We start from the raw sequence: 18,176 nt of genomic DNA, 5'->3' as shown, positions 1-18,176 counted from the left end.
TTGGGCCCCGGTTACAAATTGGAGGCAGACCAAGCTAATAGCTTGAGTCGCATCTTTGCACTCTACCTGTTTTATCATTAGGTTTTATCTAAGTCTTGCTCTATGAACTGTGAATAAGTTGAATCAGGCCCTGTACAACTCACCGTTGGAGGTTTTATGCATTTTTTGTACTATCTGCAGGAAATATCTATTCATTGAACCTTATGTATCATCTGTAGAAAATATTTATTCATTGAGCTTGTTGATCATTCTATGTTTTTATGTCCGGACTAATTTATTAATGTTTTTTGTTTATTTCTGTGATGCATTCTGATTCCCAATAAAAATATTTTAAAAAAAAGAAGAGTGCAGTTTCTATCCCAAATGAAAGCAAAACTAAATCTTAAGCAATAGCAGATTAGAAGCCAAATTACATTATTTAAATATTCCAAGTCAAAAGGCAGGGTTAATTTTTGCAAGCCTCCCTATTGATTTCTAGTGACATGGGTGTTTGAGGGTGCTACTGAAACTCCTCTAGTCAGAAGAGGAGATGATGGGCAGTCTTGATTAAATATGCCTAGTATAGTTTTTAGGGTTTTTTTTACATTTATTTTTTATTATATAGTACTATTGATGATACATAGTATATGGTTCCTGTTACCTATTGCCCACAACTGCAGGGTCTCCACTAATGCAAATAGGACCAACATTTATGTAACATCAATGGGATCCCTCTTCAGGGTTTGTTGCTCGTGGACAGTACCTCAGGGGTTGCCAAATATCTTAAGGTCTAGCTGCAGGGGGCAGTATCGTAGCATAGAATTCACTTTTAGTACTGCAATACATATGACTGTTAATATATTGTCTCACCGCTGGAGTGTATTGCAACAAATCTACATGCCGCCTTGGGAATACCAGTGATGTAGCCTAACAGTGCCAGAAGGAGGGATGGTTTTATCTGTAACTAGCAGCCCGTCCCAACGTTGTCCAAGTATGAATTGCTGCCGGCCAGTGGTATATTGTTTTGTAGGATTTCGTTTTGATAGCATTTCTTATCTGTGACAGGCCTGTGAAATGCTCCGATTCACAGTGCACTGCTGATGCACTTAAGAGTGAGCGTTCAGTAGTGTGTGAACTCGAGTTTCCCTCCTTTATTTTTCCTTGCAATATTATATAGCGCGAACTCGACAACATGGCATGAGCACAATTTACATTACAGAAGAACACATTCATTTGTGGTAGGAACGGGGAGACACAGCCATTTGCCTGGAATCACAGGATGTTGAGCTGATGCCGAGATTCGAACGTAGCTCCCCAGCTCTAAAGTTCTCAATTCTAGAACTTGGGGCGGGAGGTGTGTCTAAAAATGTATGTCGGTGCTGGCCATCAATGAGAGAGACCTGTGCATTTTTCAAATGGGTGGTGAAAAATATGAGTATGTTGCTGGAGATTTGGGCCGCCGTGCCACCAATGTACTTACCGGGGGAGGGTAAACACCCATTATTCCGCAACTTTCTTTCCGCATACCATCACTCCGCATACTTTCATTACGAAAGTACCATGACTCCGCAAAGCCATTATAACGCATGGCATTACATTTTATATGCTTTTACCATGCATACATTTACAACGAAATTCATTGTAAATGCATGAATGGTAAAAGCATGTTTTTTAAAAATGTTTGGATAAGGTAAGTATGGGTATAGGGGTATATGTTTTGGGGTACTGAGGTATATGTTTTGGGGTGTTTGGGTATTTTAAGGGTTCAGATATAGTTTTGGGTTATGGGGTACAGGGGTAGTTTTTGGGTTTAGGGATAGGTATGGGTTTTGGGGTACAGGGGTATTTTTAGGGTACAGGGGTAGTTTGGGGTTTTGGGGTACAGGGGTATTTTAAGGGTTCAGGGCTAGGTTTGGGATTTGGGGTACAGGGGTATTTTAAGGGTACAGGGGTAGTTTGGGGTTTTGGGGTACAGGGGTATTTTAGGTTTCAGGGGTAGGTTTGGGTTTTGGGATACAGGGGTATTTTTAGGGTTGAGAGCTAGGTTTGGGTTTTGGGGTACAGGGGTATTTTATGGTTCAGGGGCAGGTTTGGGTTTTGGGGTACAGTGGTATTTTTAGGGTTCATGGCTAGGTTTGGGTTTTGGGGTGCAAGGGTATTTTTAGGGTTCAGGGGTAGGTTTTGGGGTACAGGGGTATTTTTATGGTTTAGGGATAGGTTTGGGTTTTGGGGAACAGGGTATATTAAAGGGTTAAGATGGGTTAGTGTTTAAGGGTGTTGGGGTATTTTAAGGAGTAAGGGTGGGTTATGATTATGGGGTGCAGGGGTATTTAAAGGGAGCAGGGTGGGATTAGCACGCGATATTCGACATGACATGAAGGGCGGAACGTACCACATGCCCCCAGCGTTTGTCACACCCCCAGCACACGCCCACAGTACTACGCAGACATGCCCACAAGGGACTACTTTGCTGGCACGGTTATTTTACCTTTTAAATGTATATGGTGGGTGTCTGCATAGCCTATGTCCTTCTGCTGCAACTGCCCTTTCCAACGCTGTATTGGGTTTTGTGATTGGTGCTGTGGTTCCTGAGATTACCCACCTCAAAGGCTTGGGCTCTCTCTTTATTATATTAGTATGGATTGTGTCATTTGCTATAATTCTGTCAATATTTGCCTTCAGTACTCTGCTACCTTTCAACAGGTCCAGATCATATGTGAGAAGTTGGCATCACAGGATTTAGGGCAATGTTTGGAACGGGATGGATCCATGACAGCCACTGCTACCGGTGTGATGTATATTCTACATAGAAATTTGTAGAGGATCAGCTTGTGACGGTGGTTACAGAACACCAGTCATGTTTGTCGACAGCAGACCTGCAAAACTTCATCTGTGATTTGGTGCCCCAAGTCCATCTCCCAAGCAGTTCTCAAGTGGTATCTCATGTGGGCAGTAGTTCCCCACTCATATGATATAATTTGGAAACCAGTGTATCTCCCTTCCCATCCGTGATAAGTAATATGAGTGGCGTCAAAATATTCAGCTCTATAGGGTATGTCGATATTGTACTTCTAAGTGCAGGCTGAAGTTGAGCCAATTCAAAGTGGTAAAGGTGTGTGGCTGCTGTGAAACGGGTATCTTCGGTAAGGGAGATGACGTGGCCTCTGGGAAAGGCGCCCCCAGACGTGTGTGTTGGGTATTGCATAAGGCTCACCAATGACTCCTTTGTAATTGGAAGCCATTGATTATATATTAAGGGCAATGTAGGTGAATACAGTACTGTGCCCCATGTCATCTTGATCAATCTCTTCCAGGCCCAGCAGCTGGTGGACACAGTTTGGATATCAGTTTTATCTTGCGTAAAAACCTGCTGGCAACAGGGCTTGCAATGGCACCGGGCTCTCCAGGTCTATCTCAGGCTTGGAATAAGGTATACGTGCGTCTGGATAATACCAGTACCTTTCTTAGCTACATTGCGCGACTAAATAGTATAGCTGTATATTCGGAACACCAAATCCTCCTCTTTCATATGGAAGAACCAGTGTACTCCAGCCAATAAGTGGCTGCCATCCATCCCAGAAGAGATGCGTCAATTGTGAATGCACCAGGGCAAACAAATTATTCATTAGGGGAATAGGGATGTTATTAAATAAATAGAGCAACTGTGGTAGGACTTGCATTTTAATAATGGCTATCCAGACAGCCATAAAAAGTGGGAGTTTAATCCACCTGTCTATTTTGGTACTAAGTTTTCTCCATTACTTGCCCATAGTTGAGCCAGAGTATCTGCTCTTTGTTCCTGTGCAAGGTGATCCCCAGATATCATGTGTTCTACTCACACCATGTCAGTGGAAATTCTCCACAAGTGCGGTCTCTGACCTCCGTAAGTGGGAACACCTCAGATTTTTGCCAGTGATATTTAGCCCAGACATAGTCCCAAAATGCGCGATCTAGTACAACAACTGCGCTAAATTGTTGGCGGGATAACTGACAGACAGTGTGATGTCACCCATGTATAATGTTATTAGTAAGGGGCCAGTTTTAAATTGTAACTCTCGCTGAAGGTAGTTTTTGTGCAATTGCCTCACCAGGGAATCCATCGCTATAATGAAAAGGTGTGGTAACAGTCGGCAGCCCTGCTGAGTGCCGCGAGAAATAGAAAACAGTTCTGTTATCGTGCCGTTGACTCTGATGCCTGTGGTTAGCTGTGTATATAGTAATGTTATGAGGGATATGAAGCCCATTGGGAAACCCAATTTGTGCAACACAGTTTGTAAAAAGGGCTATTTCAAGGAGTCAAAGGCCTTTTCAGCGTCTAATAACGCCACCAAGGCCGGGACTGCTGGTGCTATCCTACGGAGGACTGAAAACCTTGTCCGGAGATTCAGTGCGATGTATCTATGTGGGTCAAACTCAGACTGCTCAGGCGAAATCATCTGCCCCATTAGTATTGCGAGATAGGTTGCCACCATCTTTGCAAGTAGCTTAGTATCAAAGTTTACCAATGATAGCGGCCTATATGAACCACAGCAAATTAGGTCCTTTCCAGGTTTCAGAAGCAATACTATGACTGCTTCACAGGGTGAAGGACGGAGAAGTCTCCCTACCAGTGCTTCTGCTTATACCTCCAGGAGATGTGGTGTTAGTAGGTTCTTATAAGTCTTATAAAAGGCTCCAGTCAACCCATCCAGGCCGGGGCCTTGGAGCCATCCATTGCATCTATAGCCTGCATTAGCTTTTCAGCAGTGAAAGGCTCACTTAAGAGTTGTTGCGCAGACGTGAGCCAAACCATTAATACCTCTTCCATATAGCTAGTAATAGTGTCTCTCGTTTGCTTTGTTGAGTACATATCAGTGTAGTATTGCAGCAATTCCTGCTGAACCCCTATCGTGTCCACCACATGTTTCGTCAGGCCCCTGCAACCGAGATATGTAAGATTGACCCTGTGGTGTTTGTAGAAGCCGAGCTAACGTATGTCCTGGTCTCTCCCCCTCTCTGTATTTCTGGGCCTTTGCATACTTACCCAAGAAGTAAGCCTCTCATTCCGCCGCCTCCTGATATTCAGCCATCAGGGTAGCCCACTTTATAAGATAGTCTGAGGCCCCTCTGGTGGCTTTATCACAGTCTATTGTTAGTAACTCACCCTCCACCATGGACAGTGTCCGTCGGAGGTCTCCCAATATCCCTGAACTTTTGGCGATGCATATCCTCTCATGTATGCTTTAAAGCCTCCAACAAGATGGCCTGTGATGATACGGACCCTTCATTTAACTCAAATAACACTACTACCCCCATCTTTAAACACTGCGTCATGCAGTGCCACTGCTGGAAGTTGCCACTGCTGCTCAAACCCTCCCACTCCTGGGATTTGCATGGTCAGGATCACTGGGGAGTGGCCTGATAGTGTGCGGAGAGATGTTTCATTGCCTAGTATAGTTCACATTACAAATCTTTATTTACAGTCTAATAGATCACTGATACTTCTTACCTACAAGAACAATAGCCCAAATAAGACAGATCACTAGCATGCTGAGACCCAGAATTGTCCATCGCAGGTATTCAATACTTCCACACCAAACTGAAAAATGGAAAACATTAAATATTTTAACACCGCCAGATTACATAAATGAATTCCATCCATCATTAACACAAATTCAGAATTATATGGTAGGGTTAAAAAAAAAAACAGAATAAACTGATTTGCAGTTGTTAGACTACATTCAAATCATTGTGATTTGTTAGGTGTAGTTGTAGAGTGCACTATCACACAGCAGGGCATCCTGGTTCTGCAAGTGCCTTGCCTGAGGCTAGGTAGGTTATTGAAGATCCAAGTGTTCAGCTTCTAGCAGAATGCAAAAACTAAAGAGACGTATCTTATGTGTAACAGCAGTTTATTCGAGCTTTTAGGAAAGATGTAAGAGGAAATAACTGAATGCCAATGCTGGTGTTGTGAAATGAAAGGTGATGTTGAGGAGTTTGAACTAGCTTAATCTGTATTTAGGGATTCAGTGGAACTCTCCGAGGTGTGGTGTCATATGCCTGCTGTGTGGACGGGGCAATCTGAATTGTTTGAAGGCATCTGGTGAGTGGTTTGCTCGATCTGGTTTAGAGAGTATTCTCGTAGTCCAGCTTGCTTGTGACAAAGGCATGTGTGTTGGTAACATGGGTGCTGGTTGGGAGCCATTTGAAGATTTTTTTCAGCATCTTCAGGGTGTGGAAGCATGAAACTCAGACGACGTTGACTTGGGCAGAGATGTTGAGTTGGCTGTCAATGATGATTTCAGAGACTTGGGCATGGGTTTGTCTGAAATCAGGTGGAGTCACATGGTGATGGGTGTTTCTTGAAGATCAAAACTTCAGTCTTTTTGGTGTTAAGTTTGAGACTGTTGGTCTACATCCAATCAGCAACTTAGGTCATACAGACGGCAAATTTAGTTCAGTTGTTTTGGGTATCTAGTACAAGAGGTTGAGTGTCATTGGCATAGGGTAGGATATTGATGTGGGTGCAGAAGATGCTTGTGAGTGGATTCATGTACGCATAGAAGAGGGTTGGGCTCAGTGAGGATCCTTGTGGTGCTCCGCAGATGAGGGTGCATGTGTTAAAAGAGGAGGAGGCCTAGCCGACGGACTGTATCTTTAAAGTCAGGAAGAAACTAAGAGCTGGTCCTTGGATTCCAGTCTCATACATTCATCAGATGAGGATGGGGTGGAATGGCATATTTAATGCAACAGAGAATTCCAGGAGGATGAAAGCAGCTGTGTCTCCTCTGTCCAGAATCATCCAGATGTCATCTGTAGTGTTGATAAGTGCTGAATTCAGGCTGTTGTGTCTAGAGATAGATGAGGAATTGATGGTTATGGAGATGGCTGGTGAAGCATGTATTACGTTTTTCCAGGATTTTGGTCTAGTGCGAAAGCACAGAGGCGGGTCTGGAAGTTGGTGATCATTGTTGGGTTTGCAGAAGGTTTCTTGAGCAGGGAGAATACTGCAGCATGTTTCCAAGTGTTTGTGAAGGTGGCAGATGCAAATGAGGTGTTCAGGATCAGAGTCAGTGCTGCACTGATGTGATCCTTTTGGTAAATGCGTGGTCGCAGGGATCCATAGGGGCCCTGGAATAGATGGACTTCATGGTGGAGCCGATTTCGTCTGCAGAGACAGTGGGTCATGTGGTCAATTTAGTTTCCTTGGCTAAAGACATATAGTTGTGTAGGGAAGTCTGTCAGATCTGGCTGGGGGGAGAAGTTCCAGAGGCCCTTTGAAGGAATGATGTTGTTGGAGGAGGCTGCTGAGGTGGAGAAATATTTCATAATGACAAAGATCTCTTTGCTGCTGTTGGTGCTGGAGTCAATGCAGCTTGCAAGCGCACAGCATTTGGCAATCCAGATGTGCTTGTGGTAGCATCTAAAGGCAGATTTAAAGGTGTTCCTGTACACGTGGTCTTGGCTCATACTCCAGTGGTGCTTCATCATCCTGAGTTGCTCTGTGTTGCTCTGTGTATCAGCTGAACTGGGACCTGGATTTTGTGTTTGAGGGGAGCCAGAGTATCAGTGTAGGCAGTGAACCAGTTGAAGTTTACCCTCGACCCTGCTTGCAGGTTAGGCCGCTCCCCTCGCTGCACAGCTCCGCCTGTGTGTACCTGCCTCTGTATCAGCTGTTGCCGCTGTGAGTTTGCCGCACCCCAACCCCCCTGCTCGCATTCCTCTGCTCACGCTGCTCCCCCGTGTTGACCCGGTAACCGCATTGTGCTGCATTTTTTCATTTTGCTACCACTGTTCTGCTTAGATCGTCTGTACTGTATTGTGCCATTCTTGCCTATTCTTTTTGCATACGTTTTGTGGTGCCCCTACCCCCGTTACCTCCGGTTAATCCCCATCCCTTCCCGCAGCTGCCTCCCTGCGGCCCAGCTACCCGCACTCCCATTCGCCTCCCTGCTACCGCCTTCCAGCTGCTCCTCCCTCCCAAAACCCCTTATATGATGGCCGGCCCGTCCTCGCCTGGACCGCGCCCAGTGCCAGGCCCCCGGCCCCCGTGAACACCACGACGCCCGCCTCTGCTACGACTCCCGCACCCTACACGCACTCAACACCGGACGATCACGCACCTGCTGCCTGGCCGTCCTGAAGCGCACCCAAGGAACCTTTTCCTGCCGAGATTGCAGCTTCACCAGCATCCGGCCCACCAACCCACCTACCGAAGAACCCAACTTCCTCTGATGCATCCTTCTCAACACACCTAGCTGAACCCCTCCTTTGCACCCCTACAACGCCATAGCCATCCCGGAAGGCTACAATATCACCCGCAAGGACCGTACCAACGGAGTAGGAGGGGGAATTGCCATCGTCCACAGGAACACTCTCAAAGTCTCAACAAACGCCAACGACACCCTCAGCACCGCCAAACACCTGCACTTCCAGATTCACACCGACCTCAACACCACCCTCAGAGGTACCCTCGTCTACAGACCCCCCGGACCCCAACCGCAGTTCAACGATACCTTCGCCGACTTCATCAGCACACACGCCCTCGCCTCCATGGACTACTTCCTCCTCGGGAACCTGAACTTCCACCTCGAGAACAACAACGATCCCAACTCTTCCAACCTCATCGACAACCTTGCCAACACCCACCCACTCCGCTGGCAACACACTGGACCCCATCTTCTCAGCAAGCTCCCACATCCCACATCCTCTTCAACCACACGACCGAACTCCACTGGACCGACCACCGCTGCATCCACTTCACCTTCCAGAAAACCCCACACACCACTGCAACCAGCAGATGCCTCGCCGTTCCTGGAGAAAAGTCAATGAATACCAGCTAACCACCACCCTCACCAAGAACCCACCCGCAGACCGGATCGACCCCGACGCCGCAGCCTCAGACAATGGATCGATGACTGCGCCAACACGCTCGCCCCGCTCAAGAAGCCCCCTGTTCAAGAAGCCCCCCAGCACCCACAACAGCAAGAGAACCAGTTGGTTCACTGAAGACCTCCAGGCCTCCAAGCGTACCTCCCGAAAACTCGAAAAAAACTGGATCCATGAACAAACACCGGAAAGCCACACAGCCCACAAGAACGCCACCCGCAGACACCACCACCTCATCAGATCGGGCAAAAAGACCTACTTCAAAGACCGCCTAGACAACAATGCACAGACCAGCAAAGAGCTATTCAACATCGTAAAGGAACTCTCCAACCCCAGCTCCAACACCAACGACATCCCACCATCCCAAGACCTGTGCGACTCGCTGGCCACCTTCTTCCATCACAAGATCGCAGACATCTACGACAGCTTCAACGCCGTCACCACCCTGGCAACCGCCGATACCCCCGCTGCCTCGACCACCACCCACACCAACCGCCTGCTTGCCTGGAACAACATCAATGACGACAACACCATCAAGATCATGAACACCATCCACTCCAGATCCCAGGAAGACCCCTGCCCACGCCACATCTTCAACAAAGCCAGCAGCCTCATCGCACCCCATCGCTGGAAAACCATCAACATCTCCTTTGAGACAGCAACCTACCCGGAGAGCTGGAAGCACGCAGAGATCAATGCCTTACTCAAGAAACCCAAGGCACACCCCAAGGACCTCAAGAACTTCTGACCCATCTCCTTGCTCCCGGCGAAGGTCATCGAAAAGGCCGTCAACAAACATGTAGCCAGCTTCCTCGAGTAGAACAGCATCATGGAACCATCCCAGTACGGGTTCCGCAGCAACCACAGCACCGAAAGGGCCCTCTTCACTGCCACCGACGACATCAGGACCCTGCTTGACAACGGAGAAACCGTGGCCCTCATCCTCATGGACCTGTCAGCCGCCTTCGATATGGTATGCCACCACACAGTACGAAAACACCTCTACGACGCCGGAATCTGAGGGAAGGCCCTAGACTGGACCACCTCCTTCCTCTCTGGCAGAACACAAAGCGTACGCCTCCCCCTCTTCCGCTCCAAAGCCACCAAGATCATCTGCGACGTACCTTAAGGCTCATCCCTCAGCCCAACGTTATTCAACGTCTACATGGCACTGCTCGCCCGCGTCGCACAACGACATGACCTCAACATCATATCCTACGTCGACGACACCCAGCTGATCCTCTCCCTCACCAAAGCTCACCAAAGACCCCCTCACCGCCAAAACCAACATCCACAAAGGAATGAAGGCCGTCGCCGACTGGATGAGAAACAGCCAACTGAAGCTGAACTCGGACAAGACGGAGGTCCTCATCCTCGGACCCACTCGCTCGGCCTCGGACGACTCCTGGTGGCCTACTGCACTAGGAGCACCCCCTACACCCACCGACCATGCTCGCAACCTAGGGGTCAACCTCGACTCCACCCTCTCCATGATGAAGCAGGTCAATGCCGTCTCCTCCTCCTGCTTCGCAGGATCTTCAAGTGGATCCCCACTGAAACAAGAAGGACGGTCACCCAGGCCATCGTCAGCAGTAGACTGGACTACGGAAACGCCCTCTACACCGGAGCCCAGGCTAGCCTCCTCAAACGGCTCCAACCCATCCAGAACGCCTCTGCACGCCTGATCCTCGACATCCTCCGCCGCAGCCATATCACACCCCAATTAAGAGACGTGCACTGACTCCCCATCAACAAAAGGATAACCTTCAAACTCCTCACCCATGCACACAAGGCACTCCACAACACCAGCCCAGCATACCTTAACCACCGTCTCAGGGAATTGTGTTCAAGGAAGTGGTGCAGCTTATGCTGTATTTGAAGACAGTGATGATTTTGCTACCAGGCTTGTATTGTCTGTCTAGCCATGTTGGAAGGCTATGCGCAGTTAGAAACAGCAGGTCCGGTGTATAGTCATGCAGCAGGCCCCAAACCTCTGTGGCGTGTTAGGGGAGAGAGCGGGTGTTGAGGAGCATGCATGAGACTGCAGGGTGATAGGACTGGCAGTAGGTGTGAGAGAGTCAGGTGTTGGGTCTGAATGGCGCTGGAGTCATGAACGTGTATGTGGGAAATTGCATGAGAACCAGCAGGTGCCACAAGAGAATGCCCATTTGGTGTTGTCTTGTACTGCACAGCAGCAGTGCAGTGAGCAACAGCCGGGGTGGAGAGCACAGAGGGTGGCAGAGAGGTAGCTGGGAGTGTAGAGAACCAGGGTTCCCATGACTGGGAAGGCGCAGAAAACCTTGCCATCGGCAAACCAAAGCCATGCCAGCTGCTCTCGGCTGTACTGTGGCCACCATTAAGGAGGTCCTGGAAAGGGGATCAGAGCAGAGAGCAGTTGGCTGGGCTGGAAGCTAGCATAGGCAGCAGGGAAATATAGGAGGCAGGAAAAAAGGTAAGGAGCGCAAGGGAAGCAAGAGTGGGATAATGAATTACGTATACTTATATAAAGAAGCTTTATGTTATATATAAGCTTTTCAATATTCTTTTTGTTTTAGAATATTTTTCATTTTTCACCATTACTGAAAAATGTATCTATCCTGGAAATAGTAGGTGTTACATTATCCATTCCTTTAGTTATGTAATTCCACAAGTTTGTGGTAGCTGGTATGTGTAAGTTATTTATGGCACATTGGCTTTATCAAAGTATCAGTCCCTTAACATTAATGTGTTTAAGGACTGTCTCCTTCTTGCGAATGTGCCTTGTCAGCTGGTCGCCATTCCCACTGTCTATTTATTGGAATTAATAATATATTTATATACCCTTGGTTGAAATCTGTACGCCCGCAGAGGAGAAAAATGTGTGCCCTGCTACTAATTTTGGAGTTCAAGAAATAAAAGAATAAATGATGTAAGTTATACCATGAGTTACTTTTTTTAATACACAGATATAAGACAGAGTTCAACCTCTTCCTCCTCTCCTAATGATTTAGTCCTAATCTAACAATTAAAACTATGCTTTTTAATTCCTCTCTATTATTTCAGGATGCGTTCCGAATCAGAGGAAAGACACCATGCTCACCCCTCTGCTTAAAAAACATCTCTAGATCCCAAGGTTTTATCTAACTATCAGCTAATACTATTGTTACTTACCTATGCCAAATTGACTGAAACCTTAGTTAATAGACAGCTGATTAACTTTACAGAATACAGTGGTTTATTTCACCCCGTACAATTTGGGTTCTGAAAAGGTTCCAGTAAAGAAACGGTTTTGGTCAGGGTGACAGATGACATCAGACAGACTGTAGATGCAAATGGTGTCAGCCTCTGAGCCTCTTAGACCTTTCAGCTGCGTTTAACATCATCTCACTTTTCACTCAGATTAAAGAAATTGGCGCAGATGGTATAGTGCTTAAATGGCTTCCAATTTCTGCAAGACAAGTCGAAGATCATGAAACAATTTAAGCTTAGATCTACTCCCAAACTGAATTTTTGGGGGGACCCACAAGGCTAGTTTGTGAGTGCAAGTCTGTTTAATATATATGTCACTTTGCTGACCCAGTTGATAAATTCAATTAAGAGCTGGTGTTACACCTACACGGACGATACACAGTTATTTGTTAGACTCAACTTAAACTCAGAGGAGCCCGTTCACAATTTGAAAAACTAATTGCAGAAGGTTACAAGCTTGATGCAAACTGTGAGAAAGTCATCTCTTTGCCCGCAACACCCCCATTTTTTGCCTGGTACTGGTGGTAACTGACCCAAACTGCCCTGGGCTCTGCTTACCAGACCCAGGACCAGTGCTGTGCTGTGCTGTAAAGGTATATGGTCTAATAACAATTGACACTGACAGACCCTATAAGTCATATTAGATAATAGGGCTAGGATTCAAACTACCTTTAAGTCACAGTATATAATAGGGCAGGGTTGGTTCAGAGGCCCAGTAGATTTCCTGCATTAGCGTGTACACTGCTGTTTTGCCTGCTGTAAAGGCATCCTTGCATTGGAGACGGTCTTTAAAATTGAATTATATGCAAATTCTAAACCCAAAAGCACGGGTGCACCACACCACAACATACAGTTCAGTAGGAGCGAATATAAAGTCCAAATCCAGTAAGCAACGAGGGAAAGGTTCCTCAGTTTAATCCCTTTATTCCATTACGTAGAAAAAGACACAGTACAGCCGACGCGTTTCGTCCCAGTGCAGGACTTCTTCAGGGAGCTATATGAGAGATTCGAAGTACCTCCATAGGTAGAGGAGGATATGGGAAAAGCGCTGCATAAAGTGGGAATAAAATTGTCCGGCAGAATAATTAAACGATATGGAGGCCATCCAGTTATAAGTCACGGCTAATCCCAGAGTATAACACTCGACCCACCGATATGAGGTCAAGACACGATTCCGTCTACGTGCTACGTGAAGTCGGATTCAAATAACTAAATGGAGGCCGTCCAGATATGTCACGGCTAATCACAGAGTATAACACTCGACCCACTGATATGAGGTCCAAAGGCGATACCGTCTATGTGTTGCTCGGGGTTCAATTCCAATCTACAAACTGTGCAAATGACAGGTACAGTTCATCAATATACAGCTTCTCAAACAAGGCCCAATAAGGCAAGAGAACCAAGATCGCAATGTAATAGTCGCGATCGGCGACAATAGCATCAAGAATCGTCGCAGCAACAAAACTCCGTCCAACAGAGTGTGGTACTTCCAAATTCTCAAACTACCTTGGGTCTCATTTATGAGGCTGTACGTCACTTTTACGTTGCCGGTGCACCAGTGGCGTATAAAAAGCACCTTGTTGCGCCATATTTACAAAGCGATGCATCTAGGTAGATGCGTCACTTCGTAAACCCCTGCCCTACATTATACCTGCGCCAGGTATAACGTATGCAAGGGGGGTGTTTTGCCGCAAGAAAGGGTCATGGAAGTGACGCAGTGAAATCTATACGATTTCGCTGCGCCACTTCTAGGACACAAATGCGTCAATTTCTGACTGACGCAGGCCCTTTCACATGGGGCAGGACACATTTCTGGAGTTGCGTCACTTTTGTGACACACTCCAGCAATGCGTCACTTTTGCGCCATACAGATACGTAAGAAATACTGACGTATCTGTAACTCCTTGCACCATGATGCGTCGTACTGTAAATGACGGATCATTGGTGTCGCAAGGAGGGCGCAGTGAAAAGTGACGCATCGCTCTTTTCACGCAGCGATGAGTCACTTTTCATAAATGAGGCCCCTTATATTTTTCATTTAAGTCACCCCTCCTAGATGCCCTAGGGGTAGGGACATTATAAGATGTTTTATAAGCCCTAGTCAGGGGAAAAAACTGCAGATTTTGTTTTCTCCATAGTAGGGAATGGCTCTATAGGCTAACATTGTAATATTTTATTTAACTATAAATATTGGTTGAAGCCATGTAAAAATATACTTCCAAGGTATCAAATTAATCTAGTTGGGATAAACCGAGCAACTTGCCACGGTTGGGTTTGCAATAACTATTACAGGGTAAAAGTTAATATAGTTTCTTTTCTGTGAGCCAAAGTCCAGCTTTCCAGCTGCTCCCTCCTGACTGGCCAGCCTGCTCCCAAGTTGTGCCAGTGCTGCCTGATAAGCTGTGCAGTGTCCTGTCAGAGGACACAATAAGTTCCGGTGGGCAGAGAAGTACAAGCTGCACAGCAGATAGCAGGAAGTGGGTGAGAGGATAGCCAACTGGTCTTCAAGGGGAAAATGTTACTGTAGGACAGCACAGGCCCACCCCCACATTCGGGTTTGTTATCCACAAAGGAGACCCTGAAATTATATTTGAAAGAGGTTTGTAAAGGGAGCGATTAGGCAAATTAGGCAAATTAGCCATACCAGCAGATTGTGTTAGCTTGATCCAGCTCTTCTGGAGAGAATTCCTTCACGTTGGATTTTGAAAGAATGATGCTCTCTGGGATAGGAATATGCCACACTTTATAGGAAGTGATCATACAGGGTGGCAGCCTGCATCCCATTGATCAAGGCTGCCCCCTGGGTGACACCCAGAAACCATGATTAAATATGGGAAACCTGCATAGCTCCTTAGATCTTTTGCCTGAAGAGACTCGAAGGACTGCCCTGCTGACTCCCAGGTCTGCACTAAGAGGACAGCACTCACCAGGACTACAACTGCTGCACATTATGAGAATCAGCACCAGAAGGACTTTGCCTGAATCTTGAAGTCCAAGGAGAAGTGTGGCTCAATGGTTAGAGCGGCAGACCCTGATACAGAGGTCTAGCCCGGGACCAGGGTTCAATTCCCCGCCTCGGCGGGTCTTGGGCTCAAATTTCCACGGACCTGATAATTCTCGCCGCTGTGCCTATTCCAATCATGGAGTCTCACTCTGCAACTCTGGGCAATACCTTGCTTAATCTCCACAATGGCCCCCACAACGCTAAGGATGCCTGGCCTCCACCTTGGGGGTGCCCAGGAGTGGACACCTCACAGGAAAGCCAGGATGGGTTCCACAGCGGTATTCGTACAAGCGCCTTGAGACCCTTGCGGGTGAGTAGTGCGCTATACAAGTATCAATTTACAATTTACAAGGACTGGCCTCCATACAAGCTACAGGTTAACAGAGCCCATCCTGGAGTGCGTCCAGTGGACTTATAAGAGTTTGGCCAGGTGCATTGTGGTAATTGTAGTCCAGACCTCTCAAGGACTATCTAGTAGATCAATACCCTTGGATTTTGAAACTTTGTACACTCAAAAGGGTCTTCAGGAAGAAATTCCAGATGTTTGGAGAAGTTTGAAGCAACTTTTGGAAAAAGCTCCATAAGGTGACCGACACAACGTTGAGAGAGAAGCCAGCTAACTTCAACTTGATTTCAGGTTCATCCCGCTAAAAGCTCCAGAGCTCCAGACTTCAAGGATTCTCAGGAAATTCAAGCTAGCGAACCCACAATGAATCCGGCATGACAAAGTGCCTTGCTCGACCTCAAGGGTAAAAAGCTCCACAGAAACAACTAAGTGTGAAGGTAAATTTTTGACCAAGGACTTCCACTTAGTGTGTCTGACCAAGTCTCCATCCCTGTCCTCCTCAAACTGTGACTTTGTCCCAGTCAAGCGCGACCAGATGTCCCAAAGTGGAACTATGTTTTTAAGCACTAGAAAGTGTTTATTCTTAAAAATTCATATCTCTGGTTCCCTACATTGGATATATCATTTCGGTGTCTAGTTGTTAATAAAAATATAATCAATTTTTAGGCTGAGCACGGGCAGCGCATGCACTGCGAGCCACGTTGTATTGGAGTATGTAATTGAAGTCCCCCCCACATTTGTAATTGGCTTATGTCATTGTCCTTTGTAAATGCTGGCTTCTGATTGTTTATTAGACTTGTTAGTCCCTCCTTAGTACCTCCGTCTTCTTTTATTGCCTCGCATGAGTACTGGACCTATTACTGTGTCCTAACTCGGGCGCTTTCATTCGCTTTTTGGAGAACTATTTCATTTATGTACACAGGACTAGCGGTGCCATCAATGGCGGCCCCTTCTATGTGTTAGTAGCGCGCTTTGCTTGCCATCACTGTGGCTGCCCTCCCCACCCCCACACTCGCGGGACACCAGCAATCGCGACCACTTCAGTGTTAGTAGCCCGCCATGCGCGCTTTCACTGTCGCTGCCCAAACTCGTCGGATGCTTGCAATGGAGGACACTTCTATGTGTTAGTAGCGCACCATGTGCCACAGACCAGCAGATGCTTACAGGGAATCATGAAGTGTGGAGCAGCGCACTGCCTCCCCAGTAGTGACTCAGAGTAGCTGCTGCTAACAGGGAATCATGGAATGGCAAGCAGAAAATTTACGAATGCAGTACTAAAGAAGCAGATTTATTTTCAGATTGGGTTGTTAGTTATGCTGCTATTAAATGCAGGGTGTACACAGTGCACGCCTACAGCAGAACACAGGAGGGCAGTCACCAAGCAGGGATCCCCCCCACTAGGCACCAGGGAGGGGGGAGCAGCCCCTTGAGCAAGGTCCTTTGCTCCCCCATTTGTTTGGGGCCCAATTCAAGGGGTAAAGAGCCCACTAGATAGCAGGGATTTTTTTTACTGTTTAATAGGGGGGTGGGGTTCTGAATATGGGCATGTCAATACCCCAAACCCTCCACAGCAAAATGACAGTGTTTCTGCCCCCCCGAGGGCAAAAAGCCCACTAGATACCAGGGATTTAGTTTTGTTGATTATAGTTAGGGGTAGGGGCTGCCCAATATGGGCATGCTAATGCCCCCACCAAAAGCCGCAAAAGTAGTTTTTCTGCCCCCCAGGGCAGTAGCCCACAACCTGCTCCCTGGGGAAGAGGGGGGCAGAAAGCCCACTAGAAACCAGGGATTTTGTTTTAAATGCAAATTTGGGATGGGGCTGCCAATACCCCACACACAATTACAGTCATTCCCCTGGGTGGGGGGGGGCAGAAAGCCCACTAGACAACACGTTTTTTCCCACCAATGAATTTAGGGGTGGGGGTAGCCCAAGATGGGCATGCCAATGCCCCTGCAAGGTGATTTGTGGGGGGGTTTGGCCCCGGGCTCGGCGGACATCTTGGGAAACCAAATAAACCCACACATTTCTGAAAATTAGACACCCAGGGGAGTCCAGCGAGGTATGGCTTGCATGGATAACCCAACGTTTTCCTACCCAGAATGCCCTGCAAACCTCAAATTTAGATGAAAAAAACACTTTTTTCTCAAATTTCTGTGTGGGAAAGTTCTAGAATCTACGTGGATCCACAAATTTTTTACCACCCATATCTCCCGATAAAAATGATACCTCACTCACGAGGGTGGGTCAAGTACCCGCGACAGGCAAAGGCCCAAAGCGTGGTCAGGAGACATCACAATTACCTATCACAAAATAACCTGGTTTTGCAAGGGGTATCACCTGGGTTTTTGGCCCAGGGCTCGGCGGCCATCCTGGGGAACTACCAAACCCACACATGTCTGAAAACTAGACTCCCCGGGGAGTCCAGCGAGGTATGGCTTGCGTGTATCCTCCAACGTTTTCCTACCCAGAATGCCCTGCATACCTCAAATTTAGCTGAAACAAATCACTTTTTTCTCAAATTTCTGTTCTGAAATATATGTGGATCAGCACATTTCCTACCACCCAGCGTTCCCCCAGGTCTCCCGATAAATATGATCCCTTACTCGCGTGGGTGGGTCAAGTACCTGCGACAGGGAAGGGCCCAAAACGTATTGAGGAGACATCAAAATTACTTATCACAAAACAACATGGTTTTGACCCAGGCCTTAGAGGCCATCTAGGGAAAACTACTCAACCCACACATTTCTGAA

The 18,176-nt window shown here is 47.1% G+C and overlaps 1 protein-coding gene across 4 annotated transcripts in view; it reads right to left on the bottom strand.

The window, feature by feature from the left end:
• LOC144770833 (C-type lectin domain family 2 member B-like) overlaps window positions 1–18,176 on the bottom strand; it is a 356,826-nt gene that overhangs the window by 302,766 nt on the left and 35,884 nt on the right. For 3 of the 4 annotated variants that reach the window (XM_078655611.1, XM_078655613.1, XM_078655610.1), the window contains exon 3: window positions 5,468–5,557. The exons of the other annotated variant lie outside the window; for it this stretch is intronic. In XM_078655611.1, coding sequence (XP_078511737.1) covers window positions 5,468–5,557 — 90 coding nt within the window. The remainder of the gene's footprint in view (window positions 1–5,467; window positions 5,558–18,176) is intronic. 4 annotated transcript variants of the gene reach the window in all.

The sequence above is a fragment of the Lissotriton helveticus genome, chromosome 7 (genome assembly GCF_964261635.1).
Source record: "Lissotriton helveticus chromosome 7, aLisHel1.1, whole genome shotgun sequence".
Classification (NCBI taxonomy): Eukaryota; Metazoa; Chordata; class Amphibia; order Caudata; family Salamandridae; genus Lissotriton; species Lissotriton helveticus.
The sequence above is the reverse complement of the archived record's forward strand: the minus strand, read 5'-3'. Positions and strand labels throughout refer to the sequence as shown.